Source organism: Gymnoscopelus braueri (genome assembly GCF_963280865.1).
Source record: "Gymnoscopelus braueri genome assembly, chromosome: 18".
NCBI lineage: Eukaryota > Metazoa > Chordata > Actinopteri > Myctophiformes > Myctophidae > Gymnoscopelus > Gymnoscopelus braueri.
The window spans coordinates 24,038,073-24,053,038 of NC_137618.1; the positions used below are offsets into that span (position 1 = coordinate 24,038,073).

Below are 14,966 nucleotides of genomic sequence, written 5' to 3' on the forward strand. Positions count from 1 at the left end.
CCCTGCCACTTGCATGACTGAAGCATTTTCCCCTTTATCCTACATCAAGAAATAAATTAGAATTCTAATGTCTTCAGTATTCATTTACACTATATTTATAAACTTTTATTTTCTTCAGTTTGGAGACGAGCCCAATCACAGACAGCGACACAGCCAAGCGTACAGTGTTCCAAAGGTCTTACTCAGTAGTAGCCTCTGAGTATGATAAACAGCACTCAGCCTCACCAGCCCGAATCAAAGCCGTACCCAGACGCAGGGTCCACAGTGGTGATGCAGGTGAGCTAAATTATCAGTTATTTTCATCCAAGAAATTAGTGAGCGAGCTCTAAATAGCTTTAATGTTTATGAAAGAGTTCTTTTTTAATGAATGACTTGTACTGAGTCAATTTATTGGGCCAGTGATTAAAGTAATACTAGGTAACGTTTTCAACAAAACTAAAGTTAAATTGTATATCTTTTGCGAGTGGCAAAAGTTTCACAACACCCACTCCGTGAATTTCACCCCCGGAAGCCTTTTATTTATATATTTTCTATTGAACGTGTACGGGGGGGACTTTCCCGGGAAAATGACGTTCCTGGCCAACGTCATGACGTCGTGGCCGACGTCCTCAGGAACTACCGCAACGGTTTCCTGTTTGGCCAGGAACTACCGCGCTATTAACAAAAAGGAACCTCACGCTGATTTTAAGATAATGTAGGATTGGAAGATCGAAAAAGAACAGAAAAAGAAAGCACAGCTCATGGTAACTAATGCTCCACTGGCTAAGAGAAACGATCCGTAGATAGTATAAAACAATTAAAAGATCGCTTTTTGAAACGCTTCCGGCTTCCGGTGAAAACGAATGGAATTCTGGGTAATCGAGGATTACGGAAATTCTATGCAGTGACGGTAGTGACCAGCAGAGGTTGCTAAAAATCGTTAGTTGTGATTTTGCATTGTACAACTTTAAGTTAATAGGAAAATAAATGTTATTTTTGTAATTCACTGAAAAGTTACTTTTAGAGATGTGTAGTATTTGTCCAGCAAAAGCGTTGTGTACAGTATTGCTGACTTACACCCTCCTCCATTCATCCAGAAGTGGGCTCCTCTCTGTTGCGCCATCCATCTCCGGAGCTGTCCCGGCTGATCTCGGCCCACGGTTCCCTCAGTAAGGGGGAGAGGAACTTTCAGTGGCCTGTCCTGGCCTTCGTCATCCAGCACCATGACCTGGAGGGCCTGGAGGTGGCCATGAAACACGCACTGCGGAAATCTGCCTGCAGGGTCTTTGCCATGGAGGTACAGCTGTCTGCTTTGTTGGTGTCTCTCATTTCATCAGGCTCATGCTTGTGAAACTGTTAACAATCAGTCCTAATTATACATCAATGAACCACGGTCGTCGGTAATTAGCTGGCTGTCGTTTGTTCATCTCTCTGCCGGTTGAGTGTGGCCATAGTTAGAGATGGTATCTTACCATTACAGGTTTGTTTCATGTGTAAACAATGTGGTAGGACTAATTAGTAAGATTTAATCTCATTCTTCCCCATAGGCATTCAACTGGCTGCTGTGTAATGTGATCCAGACCACGTCACTGCATGACATCCTTTGGCATTTTGTAGCGTCTCTCACCCCGTCACCCTTTGAACCTGAGGAGGAGGAAGAGGATGAGAACAAAGGGAACAAAGAAAATGTGGAGCAGGTGATGGTGGTCAGTAGATTATTTTATTATTTTTTAGAACCAAGCGAATTATCAGTGCTGCATTTGTCATGCTCTGTCCATGTTCTTTAGTATTTTAAATTATTGTTCCACAAAATAATTTCCACACAGGAGAGAGACCTCGGTGTGTGTGAACACCCTCTATCGGACATCGTGATCGCTGGGGAGGCGGCCCACCCCCTCCCCCACACCTTCCACCGCCTCCTCCAGACCATCTCTGACCTCATGATGTCACTTCCTAGTGGCAGCTCCCTTCAACAGATGGCTCTCCGGTACTGTTTGTAACACCAAGGATTTTTACAATTTGACAGCATCTTGAGGCTCATATAGTCCAAATCACTTAACTCTCTCAGTGCCACGCCCCGAGATATCCCGAGTTTTTCCCGAGTACCCTCAGTGCCAGCACGAGAAATCCTGAGTTTTTACTTTTGACTGTGGTCGCGCTATTCTGTTTATTTTTCATGATCACTTTCGCTTCCTGACTCCTTCAGACTCACCCGGAGCCGGATGTAAAAAAAAATAATTCATTTCCGGGTCACGTTGTTTTTCTCCGGTGATTTTCGGCCAGAATAGGGAAAGTCACGGTTTTTCACACGGTATAAAAAGCGAACGGAGAGGTCCACGTCTACTCTCTTTGGTCTGGGTGACGATCAGTCATCGTAGTCGTGTATCGCATCGTAATTTAGCCCCATCAACGATTGTCGAAAATGTCAACATCCGGTTATGACCGGATATGACGTGAGCCTGTTTGGGAGGGGGTGAGTGAGCCAGCGAGGTCATCAATGTGTCGATTTGTTGCTCTCTACTGGTAGAACTGTATTATGGGTTTAAAAACCCAATCAGATCATTTATTTGAATGAAAAATTACAAAATTAAAAAAAACAAAAAAACGCAAATTGCTGGCACTGGGGGAGTACTTTATGAAAATACTCTTGGCACTGAAAGAGTTAAATACACTTGTAAAATTAGAATTGTGTTTTTATGTAGAAAGAATAATTGTACAAGAACCAATTAAGCATTTGAAGGTTCCAACTCTATCCGTTTAAAAAAACAGACTATGGCAATAAATCATTAACACAGTAAAGCAATGTGATGTTTTGGCTGCTCTGACCTTTGTTAGACTTCAGAATAGTTAAATGGTTGACAAATGACACATCATGCAAGATTCTGCCTGCACATTAATTCAAAAAGTGAATAACCTGTTTGCTTGACAGTTTAAAACTAGTTGTATGAGAATCTAATGCATATTCATCTCTCTGTCAGGTGCTGGAGTCTTAAGTTCAAGCAGTCAGACCACCAATTCCTCCACCAGAGCAACGTTTTCCATCACATCAACAATATACTGTCCAAGTCAGATGATGGAGACAGTGAAGAGAGCTTCAACATCAGTGTGCAGTCAGGCTACGAAGCAATGAACCAGGTGACCCCAGCCTTTCACTCGGTAGTCATGTTTATTCAAACCCAATTATTCCCACTAATGTGGACATTTGCGTGCATGAAAAACACTGTTTTAGCACATGACGTGTGCAGCTTAGGTGACGCTAAGCTCTCTGATGTTGTTGGCAGGACCTCTGTCTGGTGACGTGTCTGAAGGATCTGACCAGCGTGGTGGACATCAAGACATCCAGTCGCCCTGCCATGATTGGCAGCCTGACAGACGGCTCCACCGAGACCTTCTGGGAGTCCGGAGACGAAGACAAGAACAAGACCAAGAGCATCACAATCAGCTGTGTCAAAGGCATCAACGCCTCCTACGTGTCCGTCCATGTGGACAACTCAAGAGACATCGGGGTGAGTGGGCAGTGGGGACGGTGGGTGGGTCGGGGCTGTCATTTAGGGAACGTATCATAAATATGATGGTGGCTTCAATGACAAAATTAAGTTGTTGTAAATTATGTTTATTTTAGTTTCCTTTCTGATTTTGTATTTCATTTTCTGATTTCTATTTGTCTTCTCCACAGAACAAAGTCACATCAATGACAGTCCTGTGTGGAAAAGCGATAGAAGACCTCTGCAGAATCAAACAGGTACGGGGCATTTGATGTTCCTTTGACTTCACAGTGAGGAAGTCCGGGGTGGAATAACCAATATAGCCTCTGCTTTAGTGGATTATGCACTGCCCAGAGACTGGGGCCTATCTCTGCATCCAGCGTTTGAAGCGGAGTTTAAAGAATACGTTTGCATCAAAGCATTTTCCTACCAGGAAATAACTGCTGGCCTATGGCCCATCTGTGGCCTGTCTCTTTTCAGCTGTGCTTAATTTAACTTAGCTGTACATGTATATTATCTAGGTCCTCCAGATCATAATGTTATTTTTGGATGGACCAGCGCAATAGACAGACATGTCTTTGACTGACTTACAGACTGACTGATGAAGTCACGCCACTGGTCAGCCAGTTGGCCTAACAATGGAATGGACTAGGGCAATCAAAACTAGAGTAATCATACCACCAGGCTATGGGATGTAGTCTATCCTCAGAGGCCTGTCAACTGCAGACCTTGTGCTATTAGCCTGTGTACATGTCCAAGGCTACTAAAAATACGAAATCATTAGTTGACACCTAGCCTAGAAAAGAGGACGCTGGCCACAACAGACTGCTGGAACATCGGCAGCATCCTGTTACACATGCCAAAGGACCTGTTTCTCATCAGGAAGAACAGTTGGTTGATTGATTGAATATTTTATTGAATGTTTTAAAAGTTGTAAAACAAAAAAGGCCAAATGAATAATCACAAAAAAAGCCAAAGACTTGTTTCCATTGTGGATCATAAACATTGAAATATCTGGACAAACAACCATACAAATATACATAATACAAATTTGGCCCTGCAATCTGACGCACTGTGGTCTGCAGTTGAGGTATGCTGTGTCTGCATACAACTGTTGACAATTTGACTAATGCATTCAGTTACTTGTACAGAAGAATGCATTAAACAATGTGGCTCATGACTTGGCTGGGAACCAAAATTGACATTGTATTTAGTCAGAAGAAACTGAAACCTTCATTTTGAAAGACAAAATTTCCTCTCCAATGGTAGCATTGCTGAACATAGAATGGGAAAGCGAGTGATCAGCAGATGTCACACGCCATCTTCCCCAGAAGCTTTAAACTAGTCCAATATTCTAGTTGATGGTTTACTTTTTAGACCCAAAAGCTTGGCTCTTAAGCTTTCTGTTGGAAGCTTGCATGGTGATCCGTCACCGTCAGTAGAAGCCTCTACGAGCTTTGTTACGTGTGATATGTCCTGTTATGTAATCTTTTGGTGTGACACCAGGAAGAGTAGCTGCTACCTAGCAGGCAGCTACTGGGGATTGAAATAAAGAAATGCATGGTCCGTGATAACCTTAGTAATACTGACCATTTCAGCACCACAGACAGCGCCGCTACACAGAAGCATGTTGGTTATTGCTGACTTATGCAACATTACAAGACATTCAGTGATAAATTAGACATGACTGTACAGCGAGAGGAAAGAAAGAGGGTGGTGAGATATTTTTTTACACTCAGATATTGCAGTGTAGAGGGCTTACGAAGTTTTCACCAAAACAAATTTAATACAGTGCCTTCTTCAAATCACTTACAAAGTTGCCGAATGAGCATGCTAGATTTGAAGTAAGTTTGGGATATCCAAACTTTGTTTAAAGTTATTTGCAGACTATCGCTCGACAAAAATTACGAATTATCAACTGAAAAAAATGGTATGGACACTTTCTATTTTATCGCTGGACACTTTTTGCCATGTTATAGTGTGATTGTGGCTTTTCTCTCCTCCATCTCATGGATATTGTCACAGGCCACATTCAGTGTCAATTGATGCTCCTTTGTCAGAACTCAGAATATGTACATTTAATTTTCGAATAAAATGTTTGTGAATAAATTACTCATTTGGAACTTATATGGTGGAGTAAGAATTGAATTAAATACGGAAGAATACTGCACACTCGATGTATCTCCATTTTGATTATTTTAATTACCAATGTTTTGACAAGTTGTCTTCCATCAGATGATATGGACAACTTGTGAAGACAGCTTGTCGAAACATTGGTAATTGAAATACTCTAAATGGAGCTACATTGAGTGTGAGGTATTCTACACTATTTGAATCTCGAACACGCAAACAAAGAGGCGTGTACCGATACATGCTGATATTTGCCTCTTCACTTCCAGGTTGACCTAGACTCTCGTCACATGGGCTGGGTGACGAGCGAGCTCCCTGGTGGGGATCACCATGTGATCAAGGTGGAGCTGAAGGGCCCAGAGAACACTCTGAGGGTGAGGCAGGTGAAGGTGCTGGGCTGGAAGGAGGGTGAGAGCATCAAGATCCCAGGGCAGATCTCTGCCAGCGTCGCCCAGCAGAAGAACTGTGAGGCAGAGACGCTGCGAGTGTTCCGCCTCATCACCTCACAGGTCTGTCCATCCGTCAGTCTGTCTTTATCTAGAGGCTTAGATGAAGATAACCAGTCTGTCTTTATTTAAATTAGACTTTATCCAGCTGCTTAGATGAAGATAACCAGTCTGTCTATATTAGCTGCTTAGATGAAGATAACCAGTCTGTCTATATTAGCTGCTTAGATGAAGATAACCAGTCCAGTTTCTTTCTTTGACTGTTTATAATTGTGTGCTTGCTAATATTTAACCACTTTATATATATATACTTATATACTTTTACAGGGGTACCCCAGGGCTCTATACTTCCCCCCCTCAGTATTTTTAGCAAAATGTTTGCCTATTATGCTTTTGGCAAAGGTTGCATTCAGCTTGAATCTGTCATAAACAGTACACATGTCTTGTATGTTCAGGTGTTTGGGAAGCTGATCTGTGGAGATGCAGAACCAACTCCAGAACAGGAAGAGAAGAACCTGCTTTCGTCACCTGAAGGAGAAGACAAGGTCTGCACTGCACCAGTAGATTTTTAATCACATGAACCCTAGATCTGCAAGCTGTTGCAATGTGTTTTGGGCATGTAGATATTTTCGGCAAAGGGATTAAGTGTAGAGGGGAAATACGAGGCGGCCTAGTAGACCCCATGGGGACCGTGGTCAACAAAGTATGTAGGGTTTAAGTGGTTAACTGGTATGTGGTTAATCATACTTTCAGTGCATTGACAATCTCTTGATTTGACGTACTATATGTATCCTTTTCACCAGGCACCATCTGATGCCGACCTAAAAGAGCACATGGTTGGAATCATCTTCAGCAGGAGCAAACTGACCAACCTACAGAAACAGGTCAGTAGACGACTCCACACATTCCAGTTAAAACAAGTAAAGGTCCCCTTACACATGGCAAGTGAACAAAATGTCTGAGATGTTGTTTTGCTACAGAGACTAGTGGTTGCCACCACCGTGATGGCTGCGCTGCGCCTAAAGTTCTCATCTCCACGTTTCCTCCCTTCGTTACACATTAATTTCAAATTAGCTGAATGTCACTGACTTTTCAATGAGTTTTCAATTTAATTACAGCTTGATGTGATGATGGAGGGGAAATTGTACTTTTACTGTGTGACATTATGATAGTTTTGATACATAAGTAATACTTTTGAAAGAGCTGTAGTTAGTCTCTTTGTTTTTATATAAAACTTGAACTGAAATTAGGACCCAGGGTCAAATCCCGGGTAGGACATGAATATTACACATGAATACACGTTGAATATAAGAAATTCTAACTTTAAAGCCTCACTATGTGACTTATTTGAATGAATAAAATGTCCTTTTGTCCAATATTTATGGTAGGGTATGTTAAATACAATATAACTACAATTACAATTAAATACAATTGTGGTGGTTGTATTTTGTCTCCCTGCTCTTCTATTGAGACATTTATATCGTGTCAAAGTTCATGACTCCGACACAAATTTTGACCTGATTAAATGTATCTCCCAAGCGAGCAGATCTGCTCTATTAGCTCAATAGTAAAAAAATGTCAGCACTCGTGCCGGAAACTGGGTTCAAATCTGGGGTAGAAGACGAAAGTTACATAGTGCTGCTTTAAGCTCATAAACGAATTTCTTTCCCTCCTCAGGTGTGTGCACACATTGTCCAGGCCATCCGTATGGAAGCCACACGTGTGAGAGAGGAGTGGGAGCACGCCATTTCCAGCAAGGAGAACGCCAACTCCCAACCTAGTGACGATGATGCCTCCTCGGATGCCTACTGCTTCGAGCTTCTGTCCATGGTCCTGGCTCTCAGTGGCTCCAATGTGGGCCGCCAGTACCTGGCTCAGCAGCTAACGCTCATGCAGGACCTGTTTTCTCTGCTGCACACCGCTTCGCCGCGAGTACAGAGACAGGTGGGGATATTGAATATTTATACAAGCACTCACAAATTGAGATCCAAACGATGAAGTTAGTAGTTCATTAACCTCCGGTTTGAACTTATTTGGATTCTGGCCCCGCTAAATGGTATAACTCCGACCTGCTCACTGCCTATGTGTAAGCCAATCAGACTTCTTAGATCTTCTGGCACGGGTCTCTTAACTTTACCTAGAATCAAATCTGAATCTGGTGAAGGTGTATTCGTTGTGGTCCTACTCTCTGGAACAAATTGCCTGACCACCTGAGATCTGCCACAACTCATCTTTTAAAAGCAGACTTAAAGGGAAACTTTGCAGATTTTCAACCTAAATCCCTCCGTTGTGATGTTTTCCTTTGGTTAGCTAGTGTATGTGTGTGTGGCGGGCAGGATTGGGGCATTGCTGTATCCTGTGGGGATGTATGTGTGAGGTGGAGGGGGTTAATGTTGGGAGCTATAAATGCTGTATTTTATTTGGGTGGGAGGGTGAAGGGTTCTATACTGTACTTTGTATATCTGTTTGTACAGGTACATACTGTATTTTCTTTGTTGTCCTTTGATGTGAAGACCATTGAGTTTATTGTGCGGGAAATGTACTATTCAAATAAACTTGTCTTAGGTAAACATCTCAGCCTGACACCATTTTATCCCATGTTAAGGTGACATCACTGCTCAGGCGAGTCCTTCCAGAAGTGACACCCGTGCGCCTTGCCAGCATCATTGGTGTGAAGTCCCTGCCGCCAGCAGACATCAGCGACATCATCCACTCTACGGAGAAGGGCGACTGGAACAAGCTAGGCATCCTTGACATGTTCCTGGGCTGCATCGCTAAGGCCCTCACTGTGCAGCTGAAAGCCAAAGGGACCACCATTGTGGGTACAGCTGGTATGGCTGCGGGCAAGGGAGTCACCACTGTCACCCTGCCCATGATCTTCAACTCCAGGTTGGTTTATTTCTGCTACATTTCTTTGAGAATGCAGATATCCTATAAGATCAAATACATTATATATATTTGACTGATCTGCTAAATATGACCAGTATGTTTTTAACCTGGTCTCTGCTGTCTACCATGTCCAGTATGTTTTTAACCTGGTCTCTGCTGTGTACCATGTCCAGTATGTTTTTAACCTGGTCTCTGCTGTCTACCATGTCCAGTTACATCCGCAGAGGTGAGAGCCATTGGTGGATGAAGGGCTCTACACCTCCTCAGATTGCTGAGATTATCATAAAGCTGGTGAAAGACATGGCAGCGGTGAGTTGGCAACACCTGGCTTGAACATTGCATTGTCACTTCAAAAATAAAGTTAATAAATTAACATGCAATCATCTTCACCATTAATGTTTTCCATTTAATATATAAATATTGCCCGAGCGGGTTTAATAACCTTTTCTATTGTTGTTTTGTTTTTAGGGACACCTCTCAGATGCGTGGTCCAGAGTCACAAAGAATGCCATTGCAGAGACCATCATTGCACTGACTAAAATGGAGGAGGAACATCGCTCTCCTGTGCGCTGTATAGCCACCACCAGGGTATGACCTCAGTTCACATAGTACACAGACATATGTCTGCTTGTGTTTGAGTGTGTCTACGTTAATCACTTGGCCTTTACTTTTCTCTGTCTCAGCTGTGGCTTGCCCTGGCCTCGCTGTGCGTGCTGGACCAGGACCATGTAGACAGGCTGTCCTCCGGACGCTGGATGGGCAAAGACGGACAGCAGAAACAGATGGTAAAAACCGCAGAAGCAGAACACCTCTATAACAGCTACGCTGTAGAGGAATAATAATGATAGGCATAATATTGGGATGCTGGCAGACCATCAGACAAATAACACACCGTTGTGTTCTTTTTCCATAAACAGCCCATGTGCGACAACCACGATGATGGCGAGACAGCAGCCATTATCCTGTGTAACATGTGCGGTAACCTTTGTACTGACTGTGACCGCTTCCTGCATCTGCACCGACGCACACGCTCTCACCAGAGACAGGTTCGTGATCAGCATCTACCTGAAGAGGGCACTCTCCCTTACGTATCATATAAATGTTGAAGTACATTGTGGTGTTTAAATTTCTTCTTCTCGATTGGTTCAGGTGTTCAAAGAGGAAGAGGAGGCGATCAAAGTGGACCTCCATGAGGGATGTGGGAGGACCAAGCTCTTCTGGCTCATGGCGTTGGCTGACTCCAAGACCATGAAGGCGATGGTGGAGTTCAGAGAACACACAGGTAACAGAGACTCCGGTTGAACCCCTCTCTATGAGACAATAGTTTTGAAATGGCTAGACCTCAATGTCTTTGTCTCTTCAGCTCCAGAGTCCAGACTTTGCTGCCTAGATGTTTTCACAGTGGTCTTCTTCCTGTCAACTCCCTCACTCAGTTTCCCTTGTGTTGAGTTAATACTTTGTCTGCAGAACATTGTTTTGCGTCCAAAACAGCTTCCCATTCGCCACATTATTCGCCTACATTATGTACATATACTGTATATATACATAACCACACAAAGCATGCTGTTTTTTATTATTGCATGGTCTGGTTGCACTTCCCTAGCTGTTGCACATGCGGTGGACTCTATTGCGGATCCATCAGCTTAATTACATGCGAACAAAGGAGTTAACTTTTAGTTTTGCATGTATGTTGTACTATCTTTTTTATAACAAACCCATATATTTGTGTAGGTAAACCAGCCTCCAGTAGCTCGGATTTCTGCAGGTTCTGTGGAACGAGGAATGGAACAGAACTCTCTTCCGTGGGTAGTGTCTGTTCAGACCCAGACTGCCAGGTACCAAACATTGCCCCTTTACATGTCTGCACAATAGTAATACGCACCCAGCAGTTTTAGCCCACCCATAGGATATTAGTCTGTTTAAATTCTTGTCTGTACTCTGGCCAACACAGCAAACTACGCTCAAAGGTTCAACTCTGTGGTATTTTGTCATGTTGTCTTATTTTAGGAGTATGCCAAGCTGGCATGCTGCAAGACCCATCCCTGTGGACACCCATGTGGTGGAGTTAAGAATGAGGAGAGCTGCCTGCCATGTCTGCATGGCTGCGACAAGAGCACTGGCTGTCTAAAACAAGATGCAGATGACATGTGCATGATATGCTTCACGGAGGCGCTCTCTGCTGCTCCTGCAGTGCAGGTAAATGTGGTCCTACCCAGGAGTACATTTTTACACTCTCAGAGTTAAATGAACACTCGGGACTTCACTGTGTTATCCGTACATTCTAAGAGCTTGGCGACACAGCCCAGCGTTCTCATGCATTCAACTCCATTGCTTTGTTTCCCAGTTGGACTGCAGTCACGTGTTCCACCTTCAGTGCACTCGCCGTGTCCTCGACAACCGCTGGCTTGGACCCCGGATCACATTTGGATTCATGTCATGTCCTATTTGCAAGGTAATGTGCTACCATGAACCTAGTGGGATTGATGTTCTATTTGCATGGTAATGTGCTACCATGAACCTAGTGGGATTATTAGCTTAAAGGAGCACTTCACCCATTTTCAACCGTATCTTCATATCTATCCAGTGACATCATTGGTAGGCAGGTTTAGGTTCATTTCAAACAATATTCCAAACTTTATTTCATTTGACTTTTTATTGATGCAAGAACAATACTTTCTATATATTATCTTGGAATCCCCACCAATGATGTCATTGGTTGGCAGGTTTCTGAATTGTCCTCAGCCCATCTCAAGTGAGTAGACAGAAATGGTTATGGTATCTTATAATGAGCATTAGTGAGGACCAATTATATGAAGATAATGTTGAAAATAGGTGACGTGCTCCTTTACCCAGGGAATAAAGGGCTTGACACTGTATTCACCATGCCTTGAAATTGGTTTAGCCTTATTTTGTTAAGCTTTGTTAAAAAGAAAACCTGTGTAGTCTCTCATTGTGCCATATTGATTATTCAGTGAAATGTCATTGATTGCCACTGTTTGTCTTCAGCATGTGAAAATATCCAGTATGCCTCTGGGATGCTGAACAATAGCACTTTTTCCCTCATTCATTTCCTCCAGAACAAAATCAATCACTCGGTTATTAAGGACCTGCTAGACCCCATTAAGGAGCTTTATGAAGATGTAAGGAGAAAGGCTTTGATGAGGCTGGAGTATGAGGGCCTCCATAAGAGTGAAGCAATCACCACTCCAGGAGCACGGTTCCACAATGACCCTGCAGGCTTTGCTATGAACAGATATGCATACTATGTCTGCTACAAGTGCAAAAAGGTACCGTATGAACAATCATGTATGACATGTACAGTGAGGAAGGCTGTGAAGGGGCAGCAGCGGCTCAGAAGGTAGAGCGGTCGCCTGGGAGTTGGAAGATTCCCGGTTCGATCCCGACTCCTCCTGGGTGTGTGCCGAAGTGTCCTTGAGCAAGATACTGAACCCCTAACTGCTCCCGATGAGCAGGTTGGTGCCATGCATGGTTACCCCTGCTGTTGGTGTATGAACGTGTACCACTGAATGTGTAATGGTGTTCCACCATGGCAGTGTGTGGAGGGGGAATATGAAGTACATTTTAAAGGGCTTCTGAGTGGTGAGAAAAGCCTAGAAAATTCACAATATATATGCAGTCCATTAAATGTGGTGTTGACTGATGGCGCTTTCCTCATCTGCAGGCGTACTTTGGAGGAGAGGCACGCTGTGATGCAGAGGCAGGACAAGGAGATGACTATGACCCCAGTGAACTGATATGTGGAGCATGCTCTGATGTCTCCAGGGCTCAGGTGGGTTTTAAGGAAGCTTGGTTAAACCTCAACTATAACGTCATGTGGCTTTTTTGGACTTGGAGTAATTCAAATTATTCCATGTTTTCTTAATTTTCCAATTTGTTTGTTCTTTGCTAGATGTGCTCCAAGCATGGCACAGACTTCCTCGAGTATAAATGCAGATACTGCTGCTCGGTGGCTGTTTTCTTCTGCTTTGGTACCACACACTTTTGCAACGCCTGCCATGATGACTTCCAAAGGATGACCAGTGTCCCCAAGGAGGAATTACCCCATTGCCCTGCAGGTATGTGTAACAATGATGGCTGTTACGATCATGAAACTTTACTTGACGATCAATTGTCACACAAATTATTCCAATTAACTTTTTGGCATTGAACATTGGAACTAAATCAAAATTACATTTCTGTTTGCCCAGATTAGGACAGATATGACAAATAACAAAGAAATGACAGGCATAAATGACTTTATACTTTTTGGAAGAAATAGCGTTTCAAAATGGATGTACATTCTTCAACATGGAAACGATTATGACGGTTGTGTGAAATAATAGCAATTATCTCAAATAATTGTGATTAGGGATTATGTAATAATTGACTGGCCTGACAATGATCACACTGGTCCAATCTTTTCAAATATTGTCATGGAACTCCACCAGTTGCTCACAGGCATTCAAAGATGCACAGACAGATTTCTGTTCTCATGATCGTACTTTCCATCACAGGTCCCAAAGGCAAGCAGTTGGAGGGTACCGAGTGCCCTCTGCACGTTGTGCACCCAACCACTGGGGAGGAGTTTGCTTTGGGCTGTGGAGTATGCCGGAATGCCCACACCTTCTAGACATCCAGAGACCCCTACTGAAAGCTTGTTCAACTACTGTGATTTCGGGCTGCTGCTGAAGCTCAGCCTCAGGGCTCGGCTCCTGTGTTGTCAGAATGCCCTGGACACAGGACCAGGTTTCTACCGTAGCCACAAGCCCTCAGATCCACTCCTCTACCAACGCGAGTGTCCAGGATCTACCATAAACATGAGAGAGCCACGGCTCTTTTGGATAAAGAAGAAACTGAATGAATAAAGAAAAAAATATTAAAAAAGGAAAAAAACTTGTGACGTGTTTGCATGCGGCCGTTGTATCCCCTCGGCTTCCATAGACGTTGCACTCCTCCTGATCACTGAAGTGTAACAATATATTGAAGATTAAACATTGAAATAAATTTGCTTAAAGGCAACTGTGGATGAACGTGGATAGAAAAAACAAGACAGGCCGTATTTCCAGCTTCCTAACTATAAATTTAAAATATTGTTGTATGTAAACTAACTTTTTCGTAATCCTGTACAGTATTCTCCACTGTCAAGTGCATCATGGGTTGACGGACAAAACAATTAAAAGAGGAGTTGGTTAATAAGACTGTTAAGAATGTCACGTTTGGGAGGAAAATAGTGTACGATTTATCTAATCTTGTATATAATGATAGTATCCAAAATAGCTGTATTCCGAAGTTGCTACTCTCCACTTCAGTTTTGTTTGATATTCTGGGTTATGTTTTGAGCCAGAACTTTTAATGAAGTGCAATACTGGGTGTGCCTCCTATCTTGCAGCTGTTTAACCTATGGAATGTATGTCAATAAATGCCACTGTACATTTTTATACAGTAGACACAGTTGTGTTCCCCCCTCCAAAATGTCAGTCAGATCACTTCTCTTTGGAAATATTAAAGAGCCCAGCACCTGCAGTGAATGATGGTGGCTATGAACCCCATTTAAATCTCCATATAAAAAAAGATAGTGGTACCAAACCATTCTAGATGTAAAAAAAAAAAAGAAGAAAAAAAAGAAACTACTCACTAATAATATTTCAAGGAGTGACTACTGAAGGTTTTGAGGGCTAGTGTTCACACCAAATATTGATATCATTGTGAATCTGTAATGCTTTTTCCCTATTAGGAGGCAGGGGGAGTGGGGGGGTCTTGGGAAAGGAGTGTGACAAAAACAGCTGCTGTTATATAAAAAAGCTTATACTTGTGAATCTGCTCTGTAATATCTGTGGTGGATGGAGTTGAATGGTAATAAACCAGGTTCTCTGTTTCGCAAAGTACACACTGTCACTTTTTTATGGTTTGACATTTCCACAAAAAGACCCTAAAGCCTGCCTACCTTAGTCACAACTGTATTGCTTGCCAATAATTACAGATGTTCAAGTGAAAGACATAGGGTGTTGAGTTTTTTCACTTGTGTCAGTCTTATGAT

General features: G+C 42.9%; 1 protein-coding gene across 24 annotated transcripts in view; it reads left to right on the forward strand.

Annotated features, from left to right (window-relative positions):
- The window catches only part of mycbp2 (MYC binding protein 2), an 82,549-nt gene extending 67,735 nt beyond the window's left edge, over nt 1-14,814 (forward strand). For 19 of the 24 annotated variants that reach the window (XM_080413074.1, XM_080413075.1, XM_080413078.1 and 16 more), the window contains 24 exons: nt 119-276; nt 1,077-1,276; nt 1,527-1,685; nt 1,806-1,966; nt 2,958-3,135; nt 3,261-3,485; nt 3,656-3,721; nt 5,864-6,103; nt 6,496-6,585; nt 6,844-6,924; nt 7,718-7,984; nt 8,646-8,929; nt 9,142-9,238; nt 9,398-9,517; nt 9,613-9,714; nt 9,847-9,975; nt 10,079-10,211; nt 10,661-10,764; nt 10,937-11,125; nt 11,274-11,381; nt 12,007-12,216; nt 12,612-12,719; nt 12,840-13,005; nt 13,444-14,814. In XM_080413074.1, coding sequence (XP_080269200.1) covers nt 119-276; nt 1,077-1,276; nt 1,527-1,685; nt 1,806-1,966; nt 2,958-3,135; nt 3,261-3,485; nt 3,656-3,721; nt 5,864-6,103; nt 6,496-6,585; nt 6,844-6,924; nt 7,718-7,984; nt 8,646-8,929; nt 9,142-9,238; nt 9,398-9,517; nt 9,613-9,714; nt 9,847-9,975; nt 10,079-10,211; nt 10,661-10,764; nt 10,937-11,125; nt 11,274-11,381; nt 12,007-12,216; nt 12,612-12,719; nt 12,840-13,005; nt 13,444-13,559 — 3,691 coding nt within the window. In that variant the 3' untranslated portion in view covers nt 13,560-14,814. The remainder of the gene's footprint in view (nt 1-118; nt 277-1,076; nt 1,277-1,526; nt 1,686-1,805; nt 1,967-2,957; nt 3,136-3,260; nt 3,486-3,655; nt 3,722-5,863; nt 6,104-6,495; nt 6,586-6,843; nt 6,925-7,717; nt 7,985-8,645; nt 8,930-9,141; nt 9,239-9,397; nt 9,518-9,612; nt 9,715-9,846; nt 9,976-10,078; nt 10,212-10,660; nt 10,765-10,936; nt 11,126-11,273; nt 11,382-12,006; nt 12,217-12,611; nt 12,720-12,839; nt 13,006-13,443) is intronic. The other 5 variants (XM_080413087.1, XM_080413077.1, XM_080413090.1 and 2 more) reach the window with 1 other exon arrangement.
- The last annotated feature ends 152 nt before the right edge of the window (nt 14,815-14,966 follow it).